This window comes from Dendronephthya gigantea, unplaced genomic scaffold, assembly GCF_004324835.1.
Source record: "Dendronephthya gigantea isolate DGI-Jeju-01 unplaced genomic scaffold, DenGig_1.0 000002F, whole genome shotgun sequence".
Taxonomy (NCBI): domain Eukaryota; kingdom Metazoa; phylum Cnidaria; class Anthozoa; order Malacalcyonacea; family Nephtheidae; genus Dendronephthya; species Dendronephthya gigantea.
Genome location: NW_021163012.1, coordinates 1,295,436 through 1,316,408, shown reverse-complemented (window position 1 = coordinate 1,316,408; position 20,973 = coordinate 1,295,436). Strand labels below are relative to the sequence as shown.

The following is a 20,973-nucleotide window of genomic DNA, read 5'->3' as shown; positions in this document are numbered from 1 at the left end:
ATATATCTAATCCTTCAGCTTACCTTTACCAGGGGGGTGCGAAAGATTTTACGGATGTCTGTCAAATCCAAATCTGATTAAATCATATGCATTACCGTTTAGCGCATTTGCAGGATATCATGTTTTCAGTTACTTTCAATTCGTCTTTTTGGTCCTAAATTTTGTGTTTTTTTGCATCGATGGTTCGATGGAAGCTCAGAAAAGAATTACTTATAAATTATCAGAAACTCAGGAGCCATACCAACTAGAAGAAAATGTATGTTCCTGCCTGGATGAGTTTCATATCAATTGTTTCAATTACCTATAAATTTATATCAATTATTCTTGTCATTTTTTGGATACTTTAATCATACAATATAAATATTTCTATATTTTTAATCTGTTTGGTATAGTATGTATTAAAACTTCAAATCTAAACTCAATTTGCTGGTATGATTGTCTATTAAATTTGTCTGTGTATGTGTCTTAGTTTCTGGTTTATTATTAGTAGAACCCATAATTTCTGCGTCATTTTATTTTTTAATGCAGGTTAGGCTGGAAATGCCCCAGGGCCATGATGTTATAATACAAGTAAAAGCCTGCGTACTGGATACTAACCATGTGCACGTACGTACTTGCCCAGAGTGCATGCATGACTGTGCTTTATCCAATTTTGTTGGATCCATTTCACTTCTGATGGATGTTTTATAGTCTGTTGTCTTTCGATGTTTATGGGCAGCAAATGCACTGAAGCCAATGTGCACCGTACTGCTTTATCAATAACAGACTACATTTCATACGTCAGAAGTGAATTGGATCCAACAAAATTGGATGGTGTGAACAGACCTTTAGAAATTAATTGAGTTTGAACTGATTGTTTGAGTCAATTGAGTGTAATATTTTGTCTTCAGTGTAATGAAAATTTCTTTCACAGCTGAGTTCTCTGTTCAGAGAACTTTTTCTTTATGATGAATTACCAGATGTTCCTGTCAGTACCGAAGTGTCCGGCGTTGTATCACAAGGTTTGATTGAATTCCTTTGTGCATCCCATATATAATCACACTATAGTATATAATTATCCAACAACAAGTAATACTGACATTCTAGGTGCAAAGTCATTAGTTTCTTAAGATGTAAAGTGCAGTGCATGCTTTTAAATTAATTTGTAATATAATTTTTAATTTGTTTTGTGCTCTTTTAGTTGGACCAGATGTGACTAGGTTTAGCGTTGGTGATGATGTTGTTGGTAATCAAACATACCTAATACAAAATTACATCACCTTGACTCTCTCTCTTGCTTTCCAGAAGTTCATCTGATATGTACTTTGATTGTGTATTTATGTATACTAGGAATGCTTTCTCCATCACCTGGTTCAAGTGGTGCTTGTGCATCATTTTGCACAGTATCAGAATACAATATTGGTAAGTTGAGTTGTGCAAGATTGGTAATTGTTGACTCTTATCGTTAACCATAAGTTGCCATGTCTGGCTTTAATAACAAACAGTTTCAAGCTCTGACCCATTATAACTCCAGTAATCTTCATCTATATCACCTTTTTTAGTGAAGAAGCCAAGTAAAGTGACCTATGCAGATGCAGCATGCTGTGTTGGTAATGGACTACAAGCTTTTACAGCTCTACATTATAAAGCGAATCTTTGTGGTGGTGAAACAGTGTTGGTCATGAATGGTGCTTCGGTACGACTTGAAGTAGTGGGGGTTATTTAACTACAGATTGATGCAATTCTCGAAACATTTGTTGTCAGGCAATGATAAGTTTTCTGCCTCAATCTAACTTGTTATTCAACCTCTCTTAGGGAGCTGGGATAATGGCAATCCAACTAGCTCAATTATGGGGTGCAAAGGTAGTTGGACATTGCTTTTGTAACTATATCAAACACGCTGTGTCTCAACAGAGAATTAAAAAATTATCTGTTAAAAAAAGTATTGCACCTCTTTGAAGTATGGTACAATAATGAAGAGGTTGTGTGGTCTAGCTCAAATCCATGTAATTTGTCATCATTATAAAAATATAGTAATGTTGTTTTTTGTTGTTTAGATTATAACAACTGCCCATAGCGAGGAGGAAAAGTTATTTCTTGAAAGTTGGAGACCTGAAATTGGTACCTGATATCTCTCTATGTATAAGGCCACAAACCATAGTTTCTTGTCAGCCTACTATACAGGGTGTATTAAAAAATTTTCTGGTAAAGAAAGACAAAAGCAAGGAGGACTCTTAGAGATTATGATGTCAGTGCAATGTGTCCAAATCTTCTTCATCCTCGCACCTTGCCCATATTTTACATCTTTCTACTTCTTCCATTGCAGGAAAAATTATTGATTACACCAAACTTAAAATCCCTTTGGTGGACGACTGTTTGAATGAGACTGCAGGCACTGGAGTAGACTGTATCATTGATAATGGAGGTTATTTTTGCTGCTGTCATAATTAGCAAAATTTTGACATTTTTGCATCGTGTAATAACACGTACTATTGTTTGAACGTTAATACAAGCACCTCTTTTTATTGCACAATAGTTGACCAGTTTCCAAAAACTGACCAAAACACAATCACTGACATTCCCACAAAGCATGAACTAGTGTCATGTCTAGCAGTTGGTGGAAGATGGATAACAACACAGAGTGATCTACAGGTGCATGAATCTTCATTTATGATTTTTATCAACGTTTTCCCAACATTTCTCTTCATCATTCCTCCTCAATTATCATGTTTAGTTGGATCCTCCACACTCGAAAATGCTGTACATGAAAGGAGCCAGTTTGTCATTTTTATTCAAAGATGTCTGGACTCTATCAAAAGGTCGATTGATTTCTTAATCGTTTTTCTGCTCTGAAATTTCACATACTTATCATTTGACACTGTTCTCTGTTTTCAGGACAGCAAGGTCGATTTTTGCGTATCCTTTGCCCTTGCATGGTGTTACTTTGATTTCACCCCGTATTTGAAATAGTATTGTCTACAACACTACAAGATAATGAATCATGCTTGAGACGCAATAGAATTACAGATTTGAGACCCCAATTTAAGAATATTAAGGTTTAATGTGGTTATGCCGAACAACAGACAGTTTAAATAACCAGTATCCGATGGATAGCGCTATCCAGCTATCGTACAACCGGCCGCAGTGTATATAGTATCATTCTTAACATATTTGAAGATATTTTGACGGAGGTACTTGACAAAGTTGAAACAGGAACATTAAAGTAAGTGAAAGAAGTCTTGTGATTCATGGGTGCTGCACGTACAGCTTCGAGTCATATGATTCATCATGTGTCGAAACTGAAATTCTAAGACCGCAGAATAGATATTTGAAAATGTGACAAATTTTCGGACACTTGCTAGTAATGTGTATTCTGATTGCTAGTGTGTATTCTAATGTGCATTCTGATTAATAACCTGAAAACATGAGTTAGTTCTCAGCAGACCAGCATGCAGTGAAATACGTCCGCTTTTCGTAGAAAGGCAACGCTAGGCAGTTACTCACTCATTGACGGAAGAAGGAATCGTGCATTATTGTAAATATACCCCACGCATCACGGGTTCTTGGTAATCTTCTAAGCCCAAGGGCGTGACCGCGTGAGAGTCCTTCATCGTATCACATGCTGCTGTTTATGAGTGTATCATATATTTTTTTATAGACCAGTCGTGCATCATACGGTGAACTTTGAGGATGCCATCTCTGCTATCAAAAATTTACATAATTTTCCAGTTGGTAACGTAGTTTTAGTCGTATAAGAAACTGCGGTTACAATGAAATTTCACCTTTGATTTTGAACACTAATCCCATGTTATAATTCTTTACACGCGATCCAATTTTAACGGATCCAATTCACTTCTGATGTATGGAATGTAGTCTGTTGTTGATAAAGCTGGGTTTGGCTTTAGTTGATTTGCTGTCCATATTAGATTGCAAGGCGAAAGACTATAAAACATCCATCAGAAGTGAAATAGATCAGAGGTGAAATTGGCTTGCGTGAACAGATCTTAACGTTGTTAACGATCTTAAAGGGACCGCTAGGGACGCCGTAACAACTGGCAAAGTTAGGCAAACGCTGCGACTAGACCAAGGTCTGTTTAATTAACATGGTCCTTGAATAAGCACTCAGACAAATGACAGATCACAAACATGCATGGCTTTCCACTGTCGCGTTTTTTTTTACTTTTTTGTACATTCGTACACGCACGTAAAAGTTTATAATCATTTAAATATTACTTTTAAAATAAAATATTAGATAAATGCATAGGGTTTGACTCAGCTGACGATTTTGGTGTGTTGTTTCTGGCTTACAGTAAGTTAGGCTAGAAGGTTTTGACTTTCATGTCCGTGAGCGTATACGTGCGTGAAAAAAACGCGACTGTGGAAATCCGGCCTTTCACGGATGAATCACGAATACACGCTTTCCAAGTCTCGCTTGAGGCTGAGTCTGTCAAAAATTGGTTCAGACTTCAGAGTCTATTCTAAAGAATCCTTAAATAGTAAAAGCGAGACTTGTGGCGAGTCTAGGGACTAGGGAATCAATTGAGCAAAACTGTTTGTTTTTATTTGAAAAAATGATAGTAATTTAAAAGAATCATAATGAGGCAACTCGTCCATTTATTGCTAACGAAGCTAAAATAGGCTCTAGGCTGATGTAAAATTCTGTAATAATGATACAATATCTTCTTCCTGTATATCTAAAGCCGTGACATATTCAAATACGAGATGGGGTGATTCTTGAGTCGTCCGGAATTCCGGTTTCGGGCGAATGTTTTCATTTCGCGTGGGTTTGCAGTTTGCACTACAAATTTTAGGGAAGTTGGATTTGGCTGGTGCCTAAGTAGCGAGGTGGCTTGTGTACTACAATACAACACAAGTAACCATTCTCTACCATTCAGATATTTGAAATTTAATACATGAATAAATTAATTTGCTACTTTGGGTTTCCCCGACATGCATGTAATCGTGCTGTTCAATTGGCTTGAGTATTTGTGGACAGGATTCTCCCTATATACGCTAAAACCTTTACTTTCGTATTACAATAATGCTTACGTTTGTTTGTTTTTAAGGAATTTCTAATTTATTGAATGTTGTTTAGCCGCCTTTTAAAAAATCTTTTGAATTCTTTTTTTTTTTGGTTTTCCCCTTAATACATCACGCGCAAGTCATATGAGCCCGTGATTAATTACTTCCTTTCGAAGTACCAGGAATATATAAGCCTTGGAATTACAGGACGTCCTCATTACAATATATACTGCTATTGAGAAAGCATGTCTAGAAAGCTAAAACAGACGGCTGCGTCCACCTCGTACGGCTCGATGGACGAACCGAATGGCCATCATGTTACAGTTAATATCTCCAGCGACGAACCCGAATGTCAAAATGTCATCGTCCGCATGGCGGTACCGAATCGACCAATGTGGCATTTTATCGACGAAGGTGAAAAAGTTGAGTTGTATGTCACATTTCCTAAAGGTGTTGTTGGAATCATGTATGAAGGTGGGGACGTAAGGAACCCTGTTTACGAGGTAAGCTTAACATGAAAATTGTAGTTTTATGAATTTTTTTAAGTCAATTATAGCCAATAAACAAAGGTAATGGAAGTAAACTAGTGTTAAGTATAAGTTTGTTTATTGACTTTATTCATTACGTCAGCTGCTAATAGAAAATTCCCCACCAATTGTCATATATTTCCATTGTCATATATTTCCATGTCCTGATTGGCTTGCGTTATTTCGCGAAATATGCATGTACGGAGAGCTTGCATTGAAGATATAGACTCAGTCTTAAAGCTGCGTCTATGAAGTGTGGGCGTCGCATGCAAGTAGTCGCTATGAAAATTTGCCATGTAAATGCATTCAAGGAAGATTTCCAGAAAAAAGCATTCAAATGTCTAAACAAACTCTCAGTTAGTTTTTGAGGATTGCTTCTAGTATCAAGCAAGAAACATCACAACTCGAAAATGGTTGCACGCAGCGTAACTCACCTGCAATGTTCACATGATGATTTATCTTAAATTTAAGCTGGATCTGGCTGGAAACAAAGTTGCACTGGAGCCTCTCCTGTGCATCAAAGACACTCATTGTACAATGTTTAAAGCAACAAGTATTGTGACAGCAGCGAAAGGCCGGGTGACGCCCGGTAAACCTGTGCCATTCAGTTTGCAATATTATAAAGACGGGAAGCTTTGTGAGGCCACTGAAGTGACTCCACCGAATATGTCTGTCTACTACGGTAAGTTTCTTAAAGATGGCTTTGTCGTTAACGTTAATACTAGAAACCCAGATTCTATATACCTCTTTGTAATGAGGGACTCTGGTGCGAGTACCTCGTACCCAGGGTATTTTCGCTGCGTTATATGGGGGGGGGGGGGCGGACCGCCCGCAGCGTGAGCCAAGGAGCGGAGGTAAAAAGACCCTGGTTAGGAGGTTGGTGCGAGTATAGATATATACGAAGAATAATACAAATAATATACGAAAAATATTCAGCTTTTCCCGCGTGAAAAGGTACTTAATCTAGTGCCTTATGATGGCCTGTGACTCATTATTTTTCGTCTGTGACTCATTATTTTTCGTGTCTGCTCTTTAGAACCGGTTTGGAAAAAACTGATTGAAAGGGACGACAGCTTAGTTGAGCGAATCAGAGAATTGGATGACAGGGTAAGTTGATTCTCTGCAAAATATCCAGGGTTAATGTCGTGTTAATAAAGTCAACTTCCTTCCTACAAGTTCCTTTTGTAGTAACACTGGATCAATAAGAGACGAATAAACTGTTTTTCCTAGAGCTCCAGTAAGGATCGACGATCCTTACTGGACCTCTAGGAAAAACAGTTTAGAACTGATAGAGCTATCCAGTATAAATAAAGTTAGTTTAGTTTAGGTTTCCTCCTGTAGTAATACTGGATCAATAAGAGATCAGGGGCGGATCTAGGGGTGATCAGAGCGATCACGCGACTAAGGTAAAAATTGCGAAGAAAAGTGTTTGAATGAAGTAGCAGTCCAGTTGCTAACACGTGCAGTGTATTGAGCTGATCGGGCACTGGTGATGTTTGGCAGTCCAGTTGTTAAAAGAGTTCCGTGACCAGGCCTTCAAGCACGAGCGCGCAGAAAAGCGGTCTTATGCATGAATTTTGCTCGCTTCGTCATCAAATCCCAGTCATCTGATTGGCTGTCTCTCTTTTTGCGCGATCTGTGGGGAGTTCTGATCGGTGAAGCTATCAGGGGCTCGAATTGGGCTATTCAATTGGCTAATTCAAAATCTATCTCAATTCTCATTGGTTGTATTTTTCTGATCGATCAGTGTGATCTGACCTTGACCTGAGAGCGTGCAAACTGCAAGGTTCCTTTTTTCCTTGACCTTTCTGATTGACGTCATCGTCGTTTTGACAGCAACGAAAACTCGAACGATTATTAAACTCAAAAGAAAAATTTTATTATCAAAACTATTTATTAATCATGTCAGATCTTTACAAAGCCGTGAGATGTGCTTTGGAGAAAGACGATCGGCAATATCTTAAAACTATCGAGGCCGATCTGAGGAAGCGAATAGACGCCGCAGCAAAGCGTTCAACTGAGCAATTATTAAACGAACTGAAAAAAACCAGCTTCTGCCTCATGAGAAATTTTGCTGCGAAATTGTACATCCCGGCGTCTGTTCGGCAGACAACAAAGAAGTTTTGTACAGCCTTAAGGTAAACATAACAACATTTTACAAAGATTTCGTGCATTTGTTTATTGGTGATTGTGTAATTTGTGTTAGAACTGTCAAGCTGCACAAGCTATAAAGTAGAAATTTACACGTTGCACGTTGAAATTTACATAGGATTTCGCTTTAATTTGCATATAACTGCGGCGTATGCATACGCTTCAAGAAGAATCGAGCCATCGAGGAGTGTAATAATGTTTTATCACTATTATGTGAACTTCGTGTGTACCTAATACCTTCTGTGAAATGTACAACCCGATGTGTTAGGGTAAAGCTTAGAGCACTAAACTGTGTTTTAATTTCAAAAATAATTATTCAAAACACATAGCAGTAAAGCATACAAGTGGCCATATTTTCTGATTACATTTTAAACAATGAACACAAGTTTATTATATAATAATTCTATAATTATATTGCCAATTATTCATACTTAATGGTTCATGAAAGTGGAACATGATGTTTTTGCTATCAAGCTATCAATTACTAGGTTAATATTTATTCATCTTTACCTAAGTGACTGACTAAGATATACCTAAGTGTAATAAAACCAAGTTTCATTCATGCCCTAGTCTCTCTTAGATCTGAAACTACTGGGAACTGCTTGTATATATAAGCTCTGTGTCCTTAGTAGAAGTGGGTAACAATAGCTTAATGGAGCTATTGAGAATTTTGACCTCCATAGAGCTCTTCCTTAATGCTGATTTTTATTCTCAGCACCCTTGTTTTTCTTCTGCTGTGGAAGAGCATGATCAATACTTCAGCAAAAGTATCAATAACCTTTTATCAATGTCTGTTTCTAAGGGATGTTTATAGATACTGGTTGTACGAAATATGACTTGGTTAGACAGGAAGCTATATATACTTAATTGCAGTGAGAAGAAATCGTCATCCTTTCTCTGTATAATGGGTCTGTATTTAATGGGCTTCAATTTTAAATAGGAATACTTTCACCTATTAATTATCCTGATTGTGAGGAACAAAGAAGTAAATTGCTATTTAATTGCATGATTCAACCACACTTAACTCCAAAGAAAGGTTTGGATGATCTTCATCATATTTTGTTGTGTTGTAAATGTAAGAAACACCAAATATTCAATCGAACTAGCATATTTGTGGTTGCACCTATGTAAATTTAATCAAGTATGGTTACTTGCAATATGTAAAGCATCATTGCTACTAAATTCACCAATTTCTACAGCAGTGCAAAGATTTGAAGGCGGGTGCTGGGCTACTGCTGGGGCATAAAAACAATCAGCATGTGCTCTTATGGAAAATGCCTGTCTATGTCAGAATCACACAATGTCTTTGTAGTATCATGCTTTTCCTAGGCATGCTGATGAGCCCTGATATTTGGCGAAACATTCACATTGCATCTGCACCCCCCCCCCCGACGAATGCGACGTCTCCCCCCCCGAATTTCTTGTTTAAAACTTTTTGACTAAGGTACGAAAAATCCTAGATCCGCCCCTGTAAGAGATGATCCTTACTGGACCTCTAGGAAAAGCAGTTTAGAACTGAGTGATAGATATCCTGTCAAACTATTGTGTAGCGTTAATTTTATCGAATATCGACGTGTTTTAATCTTGTAGCCACGAATTAATGAGGAAGGTGATTACGGCTCAGATGGCCCAGACTCTGGTGACTCGCACGAAGCAGAAGCAATTTTGGAAAGAAGTGTACGTATATATTTTGTCTAGATCATTTTCGCACAAATTTAGTTGGAATCTTTGTTTCTAATTAAGTTGAAAGCTCGGTAAAAATATGTCCTTGCAGTTTACCTGATCATGCGATCCTTGATAAGCCTTGGACACTGACCTATATATATGTATATGTATTCATATGCATGTATTTACATCCTCCAGAGTGTGACGAAGCGCTTCACGTCAGATTTTGTATCTTTCTAGTTTAATCGTTCCACCACCCCCGAGCAACTTGCGGAGGATGACTTTTTCCTCTACTACACGAGAAGAACCTGCCGACCGTTCCTGGAGTCCAACAACCCTGTCATAAAGTTTATCAGAGAACTCATGGTGTCGCCGCTGACTAATTTTACCGGGCTCAGTCTCTACTTTCAGCTCTACCTGGTCGAGATATTTCACGTAAAATTTTACACGAAACTTGGTCATTACTTATGCATGGTATGTCAGGGCAACTTTGCTTGTTGATAATTGAGGGCTTTAACAGTAGTGCATACGATTACGACCCTATGGTTAGACTACGAGACAGAGATTTCGTGCCAAACTCAGTGCTGTTTGCTTACGCCATCTGACGAAACTCGAAGTGTTTTGGCTACAATCATCGTTTTTCCTTTCAGCCAATCATCGTTCTCTTTATGGCCACGTGGTTCGCACAGTTTCGTATCGTCGGCGACTACAGAATTGAAGATGTTAGCATTTTCATTTTGAACGGCACTTTTGTATTTGTCCTTTCTCTCCTGGCGTGGTACGTGATCTGGGGCTGTCTTTATAGAATGCTTTTCTTTGGGGTGAGATTTTTTTCACTGCTTCAATAAGTTGTAGCTAAGAGTGTTACTGCCCATCTAAGTGGATATATCTGAACAAAACCGAGTAAATCAAATGTTATTTTTGACGGATGTCTGTAGGAATCATCTCTTATTGATCCAGTGTTACTACAGGAGGAAACCTAAACTAAACTAACTTTATTTATACTAGCTAGCTCTATCAGTTCTAAACTGTTCTTCCTAAAGGTCCAGTAAGGATCATCTCTTATTGTTTCAGTGTTACTACAGGAGGAAACTTAAACTAAACTAACTTTATTTATACTGGATAGCTCTATAGAGATCCAGATAATATTCTTTCATCCACTGTAACTCTGTGAATAAAAAAAACTGTGTTTAATAGATCTAAACGAGTGAATTAGTTACGGATGTTCAAATAGAGGAGCTCGCACACATCAGAGCATTCGTAACTAGTAACTCGTTCACATCTATCAAAAGAGGAAAATCACACAAGGGTAAACGGGCGTTCAATGACTAAATTGTTTTCGTTCAGGCATTCATGTTGTGGCCTTTACTCGTCATGTATATAATGGCCAACATGTTATTCCAAACAATTGTTATCACTTCATACTGGGCACACGATAACGAGCTGACCTTGGACGATGTCAGGGAGAAATGGGGCGAGAAGTCGCATAAATGGCATGATGTCATAACCTTGGCACATTACGGCGTCGTGTGGTATTTGAATCCATTGCTCTGGGCCCTCGGTTTCGCTGCTATTCAAGCACTGACCCACCTTTGTGAAGGTATGATTTCGTAGCCTTTTTTATAAGTTTCAAAGGCTAGTTTCTTAAGCTATACTGCATGTTATAAGAGCGATTAACTGCATGAAGTTTTTTGATATGTAAGTTTATGAGTTCCCTGACCCTGTTCATTGGAAAAAAAATTGCCTGCCCTAGTGTTGTCTGATTTCATCACACGCAGAGTCTTGGGTTGTTAGGAGTTGGTTGGTGATAGCGACCATGGAAGTGAAGTGATAATGAAACGTGAGAGAAATTTGACGGCATTTTTTTTTGTGGATTTTAGAAAAACTGCCTCCGCGTGTTTCTCAAACTGCGCACTGGCTTGACCTGAAAGTTGTTTTACAACGGAATGGAAGATTTCACTTCGCTCTCATTGGTTTCTCGCAGTTCATTTTTGGCACCTTGAATGAGGTAATACGACCTAATGAAAGATACTCGAAGAACATGAAGTATTCAGGATTTACTAAACATGGAGTATTACCGTCAGTTTAGAACTTATACCACAGAATACCTATCAGAAGTAGAACTCCTGTACTTTTTTCGTAAGTGTGATTCGTCATGATTCGTCACTTAGCAAGTGCTTTTTTTTTGAGGTAGTCACCCTCCTGCCAATACTAGAATGCGGTGATTTTAGACATTGGCAGGGGGGTGACAGCCTCAAAAAAATGCACTTGCTAAGTGACGAATCATGACGAATCACACTTACGAAAAAATAGTATAGAGTTATTCTTCTGATAGGTATTCTGTGCTTATACAGTACTGATTATAGTTGTATCCGTCATCTCTTGTTTATCCATCCAGTTTGTGGCAAGTCCTCGCCTCCTGCCGTTGCTCATGCTGCGACTCTGCTACAACCTGGGTTACGACGAGAGACAGTGGATGAAATTCCGTATGTTGGTCGACGAGTGTTTGAAATATGGTGAGTATTATAAAACAACCCAGTGAATGTCGAATTTCGTAGTTGGATGAAGTTATATATACGAGCTACCTTCTAATAAAACTGTTTTTTGCGCCTGGATAGAAGGCCATTAGGAATGGCGTTTGCTACTACAATTATAGTGTTTTTACAGAGAATGATCATAAAGAGGTTTGATGTTTGTTGTCTAGGTGACCCGGCTATTGACTATATTGGAAGGGGGGGAGCTAGATGGCCAGCGAAGTTCAGAAGATGGAATCCAGGTAATCTATGCAGATCAAAGCATTTTGTTATATGCCATATTATTGTTTAGGATGAAGATTGTTGTGAGAGGTTGTGGGGGTTGTAAAGGATTGTAAGGGGTTGCGAAGGATTGTGTTAACTATTCATCACTGCATGTGATATAGCTACTATGATGTAGCTCTTTGGAGATTGAGGATAACAAATCCATATTCTTTATTTCAGAGAATTTAGAAGAACAAGTGAGAAAGATAGAACATGGTTTAAGCAAGAAACAGAAAGAGTGTTTAAAAGATCCTGCATTTCTTCAAAATAAACAGTTTACCGAAGAATTTAAATCATACGTGCTTCTTCGCCATCGTCTTTCGAAATACAGAGTCCAGGTGTTAGCCTATGGTCCCTTCACCCCACGGCAGTCGGCGGACCTTAATTCAACGTTAACGTACAATGATTTGCAAATGAAAAATGACTTCCCTGATGATCCGGCTTTTATAATGTTTCTGAAAGAGGTAAGACAGCACTTCGCTGAAATGGAGTTCAGGTTTGTGGAGGAATGTAAATTGAACCGAGTGTTGTTAGCACAGCGATGACGCAACACATAAAAAAGCACATTTTTGAGAAAACCGCTGACGTGATAGCCTGATCCTACGTGTTGACAACGAGCGTCGTTCGCTCCCAATAAAACTCTGGATTCCAGTTGCCATTTTCCTTTCTCGCAGGGACAAATATCCTCCATTTTGCGGTACTTTTAACTTTATTAAACGGCTTTAAGTCATAATATTATGAAGGGCGTTTTATACGTCTACATTGGCCTTTTTAACTTTATTGAGAAGAAGAGTATTTTATATAACGGATTTCGCATGAATATACGTAATCTTCAAATGTATATAGATCACTGTAGCTTTTTTTGTGAAAAAGATATTATATGGTATTTAGGAAGCTGATTTTGAAGCAAACAGTTTACTTGGCAAAAGGTCTTTTCACACGAAACAATTTTGTCGAATCTGAGTTTAATTATGTTGAGTACAGGCAGTTCATCAACCAAAGCCAAGGCAATACTGCTTTATCAATAACAGGCTACATTCATACGTCAGAAGTGAATTGGATGACACCGCAGAAATTGGTGTTTAAGACGTTTCAACCCGAAAATCTAATCGCTGGTTCACAATTGTGCATTTCTGTATCGCCCTATCAAAGAGAAACCTTTTGAATATCTTAAAAAAGTTCAATTTTTCTTCTGAATACGCATTCTGCAATCTTTTGACAGCTCATCATACACATCTGACCGCTGTGAAATGGCCATTTTGAGGCTTAAAGTATACACAAGGTTATTAATTCAGACGATTCGTTTTTACCGTGAGCAAGCTTCAAATCTTTTGTGCAAGACATATTTTCTTGAATATTTATAAATCTTTTTCCTCACGAAGTTTGAAGTCTAAGTATCGAGAATTGCGGCTAAGCCTATACCAATTTCCGCGGTGTCGAATTGGATACGACAAAATTGTGAGAACAGAGCTTACAATTTGTTAGCAGTGAAGGAAATGTTAGTTCCCAGTCACACCAGACTGGATTCACTACATCACGCTTAACCACAACACAATCATGTCGGTTTAAACAAGTTTCTCCAGCAAGCGCACACTTTGTTTAATTCCATATTATCATCATATATAACCTTAAGTGTGAAACTAAGCCCTGAGCAATGTAATTTAATGTCGTAATTATGCAAAGCTGGTATCATTTAACTGGGATCTTAAAGACCTAAACCCTCGCAAAGTTTTCCCGGTGTTTTGGACTTTATCATAATCAAATCTTTCCGTTAAATTGCCTGTCAATAAAACCAGGACTGTTCGCATTAATAAGTCCTGAAGAGCTTGTCGAGGTTAACGTATGACGTGATGATATATAGCTGCGCAATTTGTAGAAAGGTGTTTTCCAAAATCGTCGAGTTTTCTCGTTTGCAGCGAGGAACAGAACCGTCACTAGTGGAAACAGTCCTGCTGCGATGTACTGGGAAACCAGGGAGAAATAGGAGGTGTATTTTCTGTAGTCTATAAAACAAAGAAACGAGATATATGCATTGGATATATGGCAATAGCGATACATCAAGCCAGGAACTGAATCTGGTTAACGTAGTACTCCATACATCCTCTGTTAAGCCCGTTTTCCACTAGGCGAATTTATTCGCGCGAACAGATAAAAAGTAGGAAGCGATTCTACTTTTTCGCGGTGAATATTTTCGCAAAGCAATCACATCACTGGATTTCAGATATCGCTTCGCGTCGCGCGAATAAATTTCCTAGTGGAAAACGGGCTTTAGTAATGTAATATACGTGTATTTTTGACATCTACACAGTCGAGCCCATTTTGTGAAGAAAACCAGAATGAAAAATGGAATTTTACTAACTGAAATGACGCTAGCTCTGTGCAGGCGAGATGCAATGAGTTCATAGCTTAAGGATGCTTCAATTTCCAAGGGACATTAACGTTTACTGCATTTTGGTACCTTTAGGACACTTTGCGTGAAAATTCAGACACGTGAAGTACCATATTTAAGGATGTTTTCAGTGCCTCCACCTTGTTCAACTGATACGCCAAACCGCCATATGTGAGATAGACCGTTGCCGTGTAGAAGATCATTAATAAGGACAACCGTCCCACAACATTTCCCATTTTGCTTTTACGTATTTCATTCTGGTGCCGTGATGAATTTATCGTAGCTCGCCTTTCCTTTACGTTTTCAAAAAACAAAAGCATTGTTAAGGCCGAACCACACGATGCAATTGGTCGTCTGGCGTATGTTTCGAATAAATGCGTGTAAAGAATAAAGATGTCACATTTTAAACTGCGTTATAAACTGGGGCAGGTTATTTGGAAGGCGTTTAGCTTAAACGGTGGATAAGCCCAAGTGTAAAAACTCTCTGAACCTATATCTTTTGCATTAAATATGTTCTTCCATTGAGAATTAAACTATTTACATCGAAATATTTCAGTACAGTCGTTCAGTAAATACTGATAATTTTGTTTTCCATTTTGAACTTATCCACCGTCTAAGCTAAACGCCTTTCGTACAACCGTTGGTAAACAGAAAAAGTGGCGCGTGAGCATATGACAGAATAAGAATCATATATACGACCATGTCGCATCGTGTAGATCTTACAGGACACATTAGAAAAGGTTTCGGGACTAATAGGCTAGCTATTTGGGTTAAAAAACAAACCTTTATTAGTTTCCACACAATGACAAACAAGAAAGATACACCAACGGCGTAATTAACATTCTCAGGGAGAACTACAGTGTAGAATGTCATCTCATTTGATTTAGGGAAGCAATAAGTCATTGCTGACGCTGCGTATCCTTCGCTGGAAGTTAGAACAATTGCTACTGGGATGACTGGGAGAATCCAACAGCATGCTGCGCTGATGATGAATGGCCATTTTGATCTTTCATTTCGTTGAGTGTTCTCAAATACTAAACCCTATTGATTATATTAGGAAGATAATCAAAGGTAAATTCTGTAGTTTTCGATGAACCATGATACAATCATGATAAGTATAATTACCATCATCATCACTACCATTACCACCATAATCATTGCTATTTTAATTTGTCGTAACTACAAATCACTAATACCATCGTGATCATCATTAACATCAATGGTACCACCTCTCATTACTCAAATCATCAAATGACCGTTAACAAGATCATCACAAGCATTATGGTTATCGATCATCTTCACCATTATTACCATTATAAACAATACTACCCCGACCATATTTTTTACCATCATTACCTAATGATCACCATTATTACCATTACAATCAATACTATCCCAACCATCGTCTTCACCCTTATGGTATCACATCTAGTTACGCCCCTGTCCTTGTATATACGAGAAAATATACCTTGGCAATAACAACATTATATGCAACAAACCAGAACGAAACAGAGCCAGCAAGATAGTGGGTCAGTGCACCTTCCAATACACAGAATAGTGTCGCTTTGTTATATGCTTCTTCGAGGTATTTACTGCTACAGAATGCGTCGGGTCCAAGTAATATACCCACTGCCACAAAACTCACTGCAGGAAAAATACCACAAACATATCAATGGACGTTGACGTTGAGAGGGGATGGCCCGGGGGGGAAGTAACGTTCACCCAGTCCCCCGGCCACCCAGAACGATGGAGTATAACATACCAATGATGGTGGATTGTGTTATCATGATGACGATGATAAAATGCGGAAATTTCCACCTAAAAATATATTTCATTCATTTACTGCAGGCGAGTATCTCTATTCACAAGTTAAGTATCTGGTGTTAGCAGTTAAACGGCATAAAATTTCACGGTAAAGCAAATTTTGCGGGTTGTATGACCAGTGAAAACTAGTTTAGACGCCGCTGGTGTTGTCATAGACTCATAAGACAGTCAGCCAGACTCAATGCAAACTTGAGCATTAAGAAATTAAATCAATTTTGGCTCATGCACGACGTGATTCTCCTGGATTAACTGGGAGAGTTCTTTCAATAAAGATTAACAGAGTTTGACAATTAAAATTACACTTACAGATGTGGCACTTTGAACCAGGTCATCAAAGTGACGATCAAGGAGACGATTGCTACAACGCATGCAGTGAACAAGGTCGTATTGATCCGATAAATTTCATCGTTGGTGAAAAAACTCCAGGAGCAGGCTGGTACGCATATTGTAAACGAAGTATTTGGGGGTACTTGATGTGCTTGTGGAATAAGTGGTTTGTTACAGTAAGACCCGTTACGACCAACGCGAGGGTAAGTAATATTTTGATTCCTTAAAGAGAGAGAATTGAACAAAAAAACCTCGTGAATCTGATCTTGTTAGACTGTTGTTAGGTGGATTTAAATTCTCATATGACACATAAAACGCTTCAAGTTCGCCCAGGGAACGGGAAACATGTATCAATTTTAAAAAAGCTTGTTAACCATTTCACGCTTGATAACCATTTTACGCTTGTTAACCATTTTACGCTTGTTAACCATTTTACGAATGGGATGGAAACGTTTTCAGCAAATTTAATCCTTAGTTACTATCGTGCTCAAGTTCACGTCTTGTCTGAGCACTTCCGCTTCAGTTAAGAATGCGGCCCACTCAGGCACTCACTCCACTGTATAGCAAGATTAGTTGGGACTATAGACTGTATTGGAAACAATTTAACCATTGGTGATACATATTAGTAATTACCTGTATCTTCAATCAATCAATTGTAAAAGTACACACAGAGTGTCCTATATAAGCGCAGCTGTAAGAATTCAACCTTTGAGATCAGATATATTTGATTATTTCAGTAATTTCACTGAATATGCAGGACTATGTAGGGGTTTCATGTATCCAAGTTAGCAGTAAAAATCCCTTTTGAAAGCAGTCACAAACTGCCAATTAGCTTTCCTCAAAAGATCGTTACAATAACGTGCGAAAGGTACTAAAATGTTATCTTCCGCACGTCCTAGAGACCGAATACCTACTGTCCCTAGTCTGTAGTTTAAAAGTTATATCAGTTGTTGGAATTTCTCTACGAAGTTCCTGTTTTATCTTTTAGGTCGTCTACCTTATTATAAAGTCACATAATCACGTCGACGGTCAATTTCAACGAAAAACACGACGCATCTTTTGAAGAAGAACTATCTGATCTAACCTGACCTAATCGCAGGTAGTTAAAATACCTTTCAGTAAAATTTCTTGGAACGACGTTTTCTGACGTGAAATAAAAATACGAAGGCACGATTGAAGGCGACAGAACCGCAAAATAAACCACTGTTAAAGCTGTGTAGAAACAAAAACTTTTTAGCCTCGATCTCTGATGAGAAATTGTTTGATTTCCGCTGATAACTTTTGATTGCTCCATAATTCACGCGACCATCGTTTATCAGGAGAGGTAGAAATCTAGTGCAGACACAGGAGTCTGTTTAGGTCAATTCGCATCAGTAAATAGACGATTATCATTCGCAAGATATTAGCTTATTGCTGTTTTAATATCGCATGATATTATTTGTTCAGCCATTACAAGGAGAGCGAGGTTAGTATTGTTTACGAAATATTGATCTTTGATCTCTCGATTGGCGGGGATTCAAATTACCAAGTTTCCAATAGCCATGGTAAGTTTTAAAGAAAATTGTCTCCCTTAGGGGTAGAATTATAAAAGATAGATCATTGTTTAGATAAATTTGGACAAAGAAACTATGTCTTGTCTGATGTTGGAGCCTTGGAGGTGAATGAACTATGGTAGGGATTCTGATGGTGGGTGGGGGACAATCTATAGGGGGGCACCTATATGGACCCCTAATTGCAATCACCCTCCTAGCATTTTGGATCCTGTGGACACTGTGAATTTGCTTAAGTACACACAAAATACTGTTGTTTGTAAAGTTTTCATTGCCATAGAGCAAATTTAGCAAATTTTTCTACTGAACATATAGTTTTCCACAGTTTCATAGAATATATAGGTCCTGATATAAAATAAATATCTGTGCCAAATTGATGCAGTATAAACACTGCTGTGACAATTAATCTATTTATCAAAGTCTAACTTATCAATGTCTTTTAGACTAAATGTTCCTGAACCTCGTTCAGCAGGTTTAGCCTGTTTGTCTGATGGCTTCCATGCAATCAGGAACAAGATTTGAAAGGTGGCAGGTATGTTACCATCACTGTCACCATACATTTCTTGGTAGATTCTCGATGCAACCTCAGTTGTCTTATGTCGCAACACATTTTTCCTAGACCACGATGCATTGTTCTCACCCATGCCTCGTAAATCATTCATCAGCTCATAAATGCTAGGGTAATTTACAACAATCTCGTCATAGTCAACTGTTATAAGATTGAACCCAGTCCGGCTAGCTATATCACCAATATCTGCCATCTCTGTGAACGGCGATATGTGAGGCCCAAATCCCCCCAGAACTTCAAGTTCAGCAAGCTGCAGAGAACAGCGTAGTTCAAATAAAGTTTCCCCACCAAATAATCCAAGCAAAAACATCCCATCGTCCTTAATGCAGTGTTTTACTTGATGAAAAACACCTGGTAAATCATTCACCCAGTGAAGATTCAAGCTACTAAGCACTGCATCAAAAGTGTTCTCTGCAAATGGTAAAAACTCTTCATCCACAACAAGCTTTTTTGTTGGAATATCTGGGTTTGTGTATGATCTTTGTACCATTTCTTCAGAGAGATCACATTGTACTAATGATGTCACATGTGTTTTTGTCAAGGCTTTTGCAATGTGACCCTTTCCACAACCAAGGTCTAAAACTAGCGGAAAATGACGCGAAACATCGCTAAGCCGGTCCACAATTCTTCTTGCAACTTCATCCTTTAAGTAGTCGTAATCATCAGTGTTTTCTTGCAAAGCAGCTCTATTCTTTTGTAAACGTTTTGCCTGTCTGTTGAATATGTTCATAGGGCTGTCCGATTTTAACCGTACAATTCTCCATGCTTTCCCATTGACAAGGGCCTCTCGTAGCCTAGATCTTATAGCACACCTTACAAACATTTAACTTGTTGCCTAAATTGGTTATAAACCCATAAATTGGGAATCAAAATGAAATATATAAACAAAATTTGGTGTCAAGAAGAAGGGTCATCCATGTTACGATTCACGAAATATATTATAATAATTATCAGAATTGCATAAATTATACGGAATTGCAAAAATTGGTTCTATTGTTCTAGATTCTGCAGTTCTAGGTTCTATGGTTGTATGTTGTATGGTTCTAGGTTTCACGGTTCTATTGTTCTATGGTTCTATGGCTCTATGGTTCCATGGTTCTATGGAGTATGGTTGTATGGTTGTATGGTTCTATGGTTGTATGGTTCTATGGTTCTATGGTTGTATGGTTCTACTGACGATTCTACAAGTTTCTATGGTTCTACATTTCTATGGTTCTAGGTTCTATATGAGGTCGCAAAGAAAACTTGCGTTGATAGAGTGATATTAGACTAAGTGGAGAGACAAACAAAAAGATTGCACTTGACTGGTTTTTGCATAATACTATATTGTTGAGTCATGTTTGTTACTATATCATTTAGATATCATGAAAACTCGTGCTCCTGTCAGAAGCGATTGACCCGGCTGTTTCAGTTATAGTTTGGGGGTGGAGTATGTCATATCTCAAGTATTTGAACATGAATATATGAACATCCCCTCAATCAAGTTTCCGCGTTGTAAGGACTGTAAGGGTTAATCCCCGCCGTCTTTTTTCAAACAATTCTTCAAAATTTCGTCAGCATTTACAACTGTTACAAGTGACTTTTAGTCTTTTAGTCTGTCAAAGAGTGATGATTTTTTTATTTCATGTTGAATATATTGCCCGCCTTCGTAAGCCACAATATCATAACTCGTGAGGTTATTAAATGTAAATGTCATACGTCTTGTCAGCCTGACACTGACCAGTAAATTTTCTACACAAGTAATACAACGTATAGTCGGTATAGACTAGTTTACCACTTCCTCTCCAAGATTGAAACCGTGTCTGCCAGTACCAGGTAATACAGTTTACTTGTTGACTAACTTGATGGTAAAGTTTTCTTTCAAATAGGCATTAGGAATGAATGAAAATTTAATACATGAAATCAAGAAGTTAATGGGGTAGACTAGTAAACTTATATTTGAAGGTGACAAAATCTTTATCTCAGGTAAATCTGTGTCTGTTACTAGAACGCAAGATTTTAGTCGACCGAGTTTGCTTTAAGACAGTAAGACTGTATAGTCTTAACAAAGAAACAAATTATGTGAAATGGTCCGCTGTGACTAAAATATTTGCCGTAAGTTATCAGAAAACATCGTTTATTGATCAACCGAATCCAAGTTCCCACGGTGTACATATTGTACCCGTGTGAAAGG

The 20,973-nt window shown here is 38.1% G+C and overlaps 4 protein-coding genes across 6 annotated transcripts; 2 read left to right on the top strand and 2 right to left on the bottom strand.

Moving 5' to 3' along the window:
* Positions 1 to 91: 91 nt before the first annotated feature.
* On the top strand, positions 92 to 4,194 carry LOC114532732 (quinone oxidoreductase-like protein 1). 2 transcript variants are annotated; one of them, XM_028554318.1, is made up of 15 exons: positions 198 to 256; positions 393 to 429; positions 529 to 606; positions 914 to 1,001; positions 1,181 to 1,225; positions 1,330 to 1,401; positions 1,542 to 1,675; positions 1,795 to 1,842; positions 2,037 to 2,100; positions 2,306 to 2,404; positions 2,516 to 2,631; positions 2,714 to 2,798; positions 2,875 to 2,895; positions 3,157 to 3,202; positions 3,638 to 4,194. In XM_028554318.1, the coding sequence occupies exons 3-15, from the start codon at positions 541 to 543 to the stop codon at positions 3,732 to 3,734; spliced, it is 981 nt and encodes a 326-aa protein (XP_028410119.1). In that variant the 5' UTR covers positions 198 to 256; positions 393 to 429; positions 529 to 540; the 3' UTR covers positions 3,735 to 4,194. The 2 variants fall into 2 exon arrangements, with proteins under 2 accessions (XP_028410111.1, XP_028410119.1); XM_028554310.1 differs by lacking the exon at positions 393 to 429 and having other exon boundaries at positions 92 to 256.
* Positions 4,195 to 4,332: 138 nt separating this feature from the next.
* On the top strand, positions 4,333 to 13,004 carry LOC114532723. The gene is made up of 11 exons (XM_028554299.1): positions 4,333 to 5,504; positions 6,000 to 6,210; positions 6,565 to 6,635; positions 9,270 to 9,356; positions 9,585 to 9,818; positions 9,995 to 10,165; positions 10,692 to 10,944; positions 11,225 to 11,352; positions 11,743 to 11,860; positions 12,049 to 12,120; positions 12,323 to 13,004. Exons 1-11 carry the CDS (start codon positions 5,247 to 5,249, stop codon positions 12,685 to 12,687), a joined length of 1,968 nt encoding a protein of 655 aa, XP_028410100.1. The 5' UTR covers positions 4,333 to 5,246; the 3' UTR covers positions 12,688 to 13,004.
* Positions 13,005 to 14,061: 1,057 nt separating this feature from the next.
* On the bottom strand, positions 14,062 to 18,182 carry LOC114536803. Of its 2 annotated transcripts, XM_028558149.1 has the most exons (7): positions 17,795 to 18,182; positions 16,662 to 16,904; positions 16,294 to 16,349; positions 16,000 to 16,175; positions 15,315 to 15,572; positions 14,601 to 14,824; positions 14,062 to 14,145 (listed from the first exon to the last, which is right to left on the bottom strand). In XM_028558149.1, the coding sequence occupies exons 1-6, from the start codon at positions 17,974 to 17,976 to the stop codon at positions 14,603 to 14,605; spliced, it is 1,137 nt and encodes a 378-aa protein (XP_028413950.1). In that variant the 5' UTR covers positions 17,977 to 18,182; the 3' UTR covers positions 14,062 to 14,145; positions 14,601 to 14,602. The 2 variants fall into 2 exon arrangements, with proteins under 2 accessions (XP_028413950.1, XP_028413957.1); XM_028558156.1 differs by lacking the exon at positions 17,795 to 18,182 and having other exon boundaries at positions 16,662 to 17,714.
* A 324-nt stretch (positions 18,183 to 18,506) lies between these two features.
* On the bottom strand, positions 18,507 to 19,785 carry LOC114536822 (arginine-hydroxylase NDUFAF5, mitochondrial-like). The gene has a single exon (XM_028558165.1). It carries the CDS (start codon positions 19,621 to 19,623, stop codon positions 18,640 to 18,642), a length of 984 nt encoding a protein of 327 aa, XP_028413966.1. The 5' UTR covers positions 19,624 to 19,785; the 3' UTR covers positions 18,507 to 18,639.
* Between the last annotated feature and the right edge of the window lie 1,188 nt (positions 19,786 to 20,973).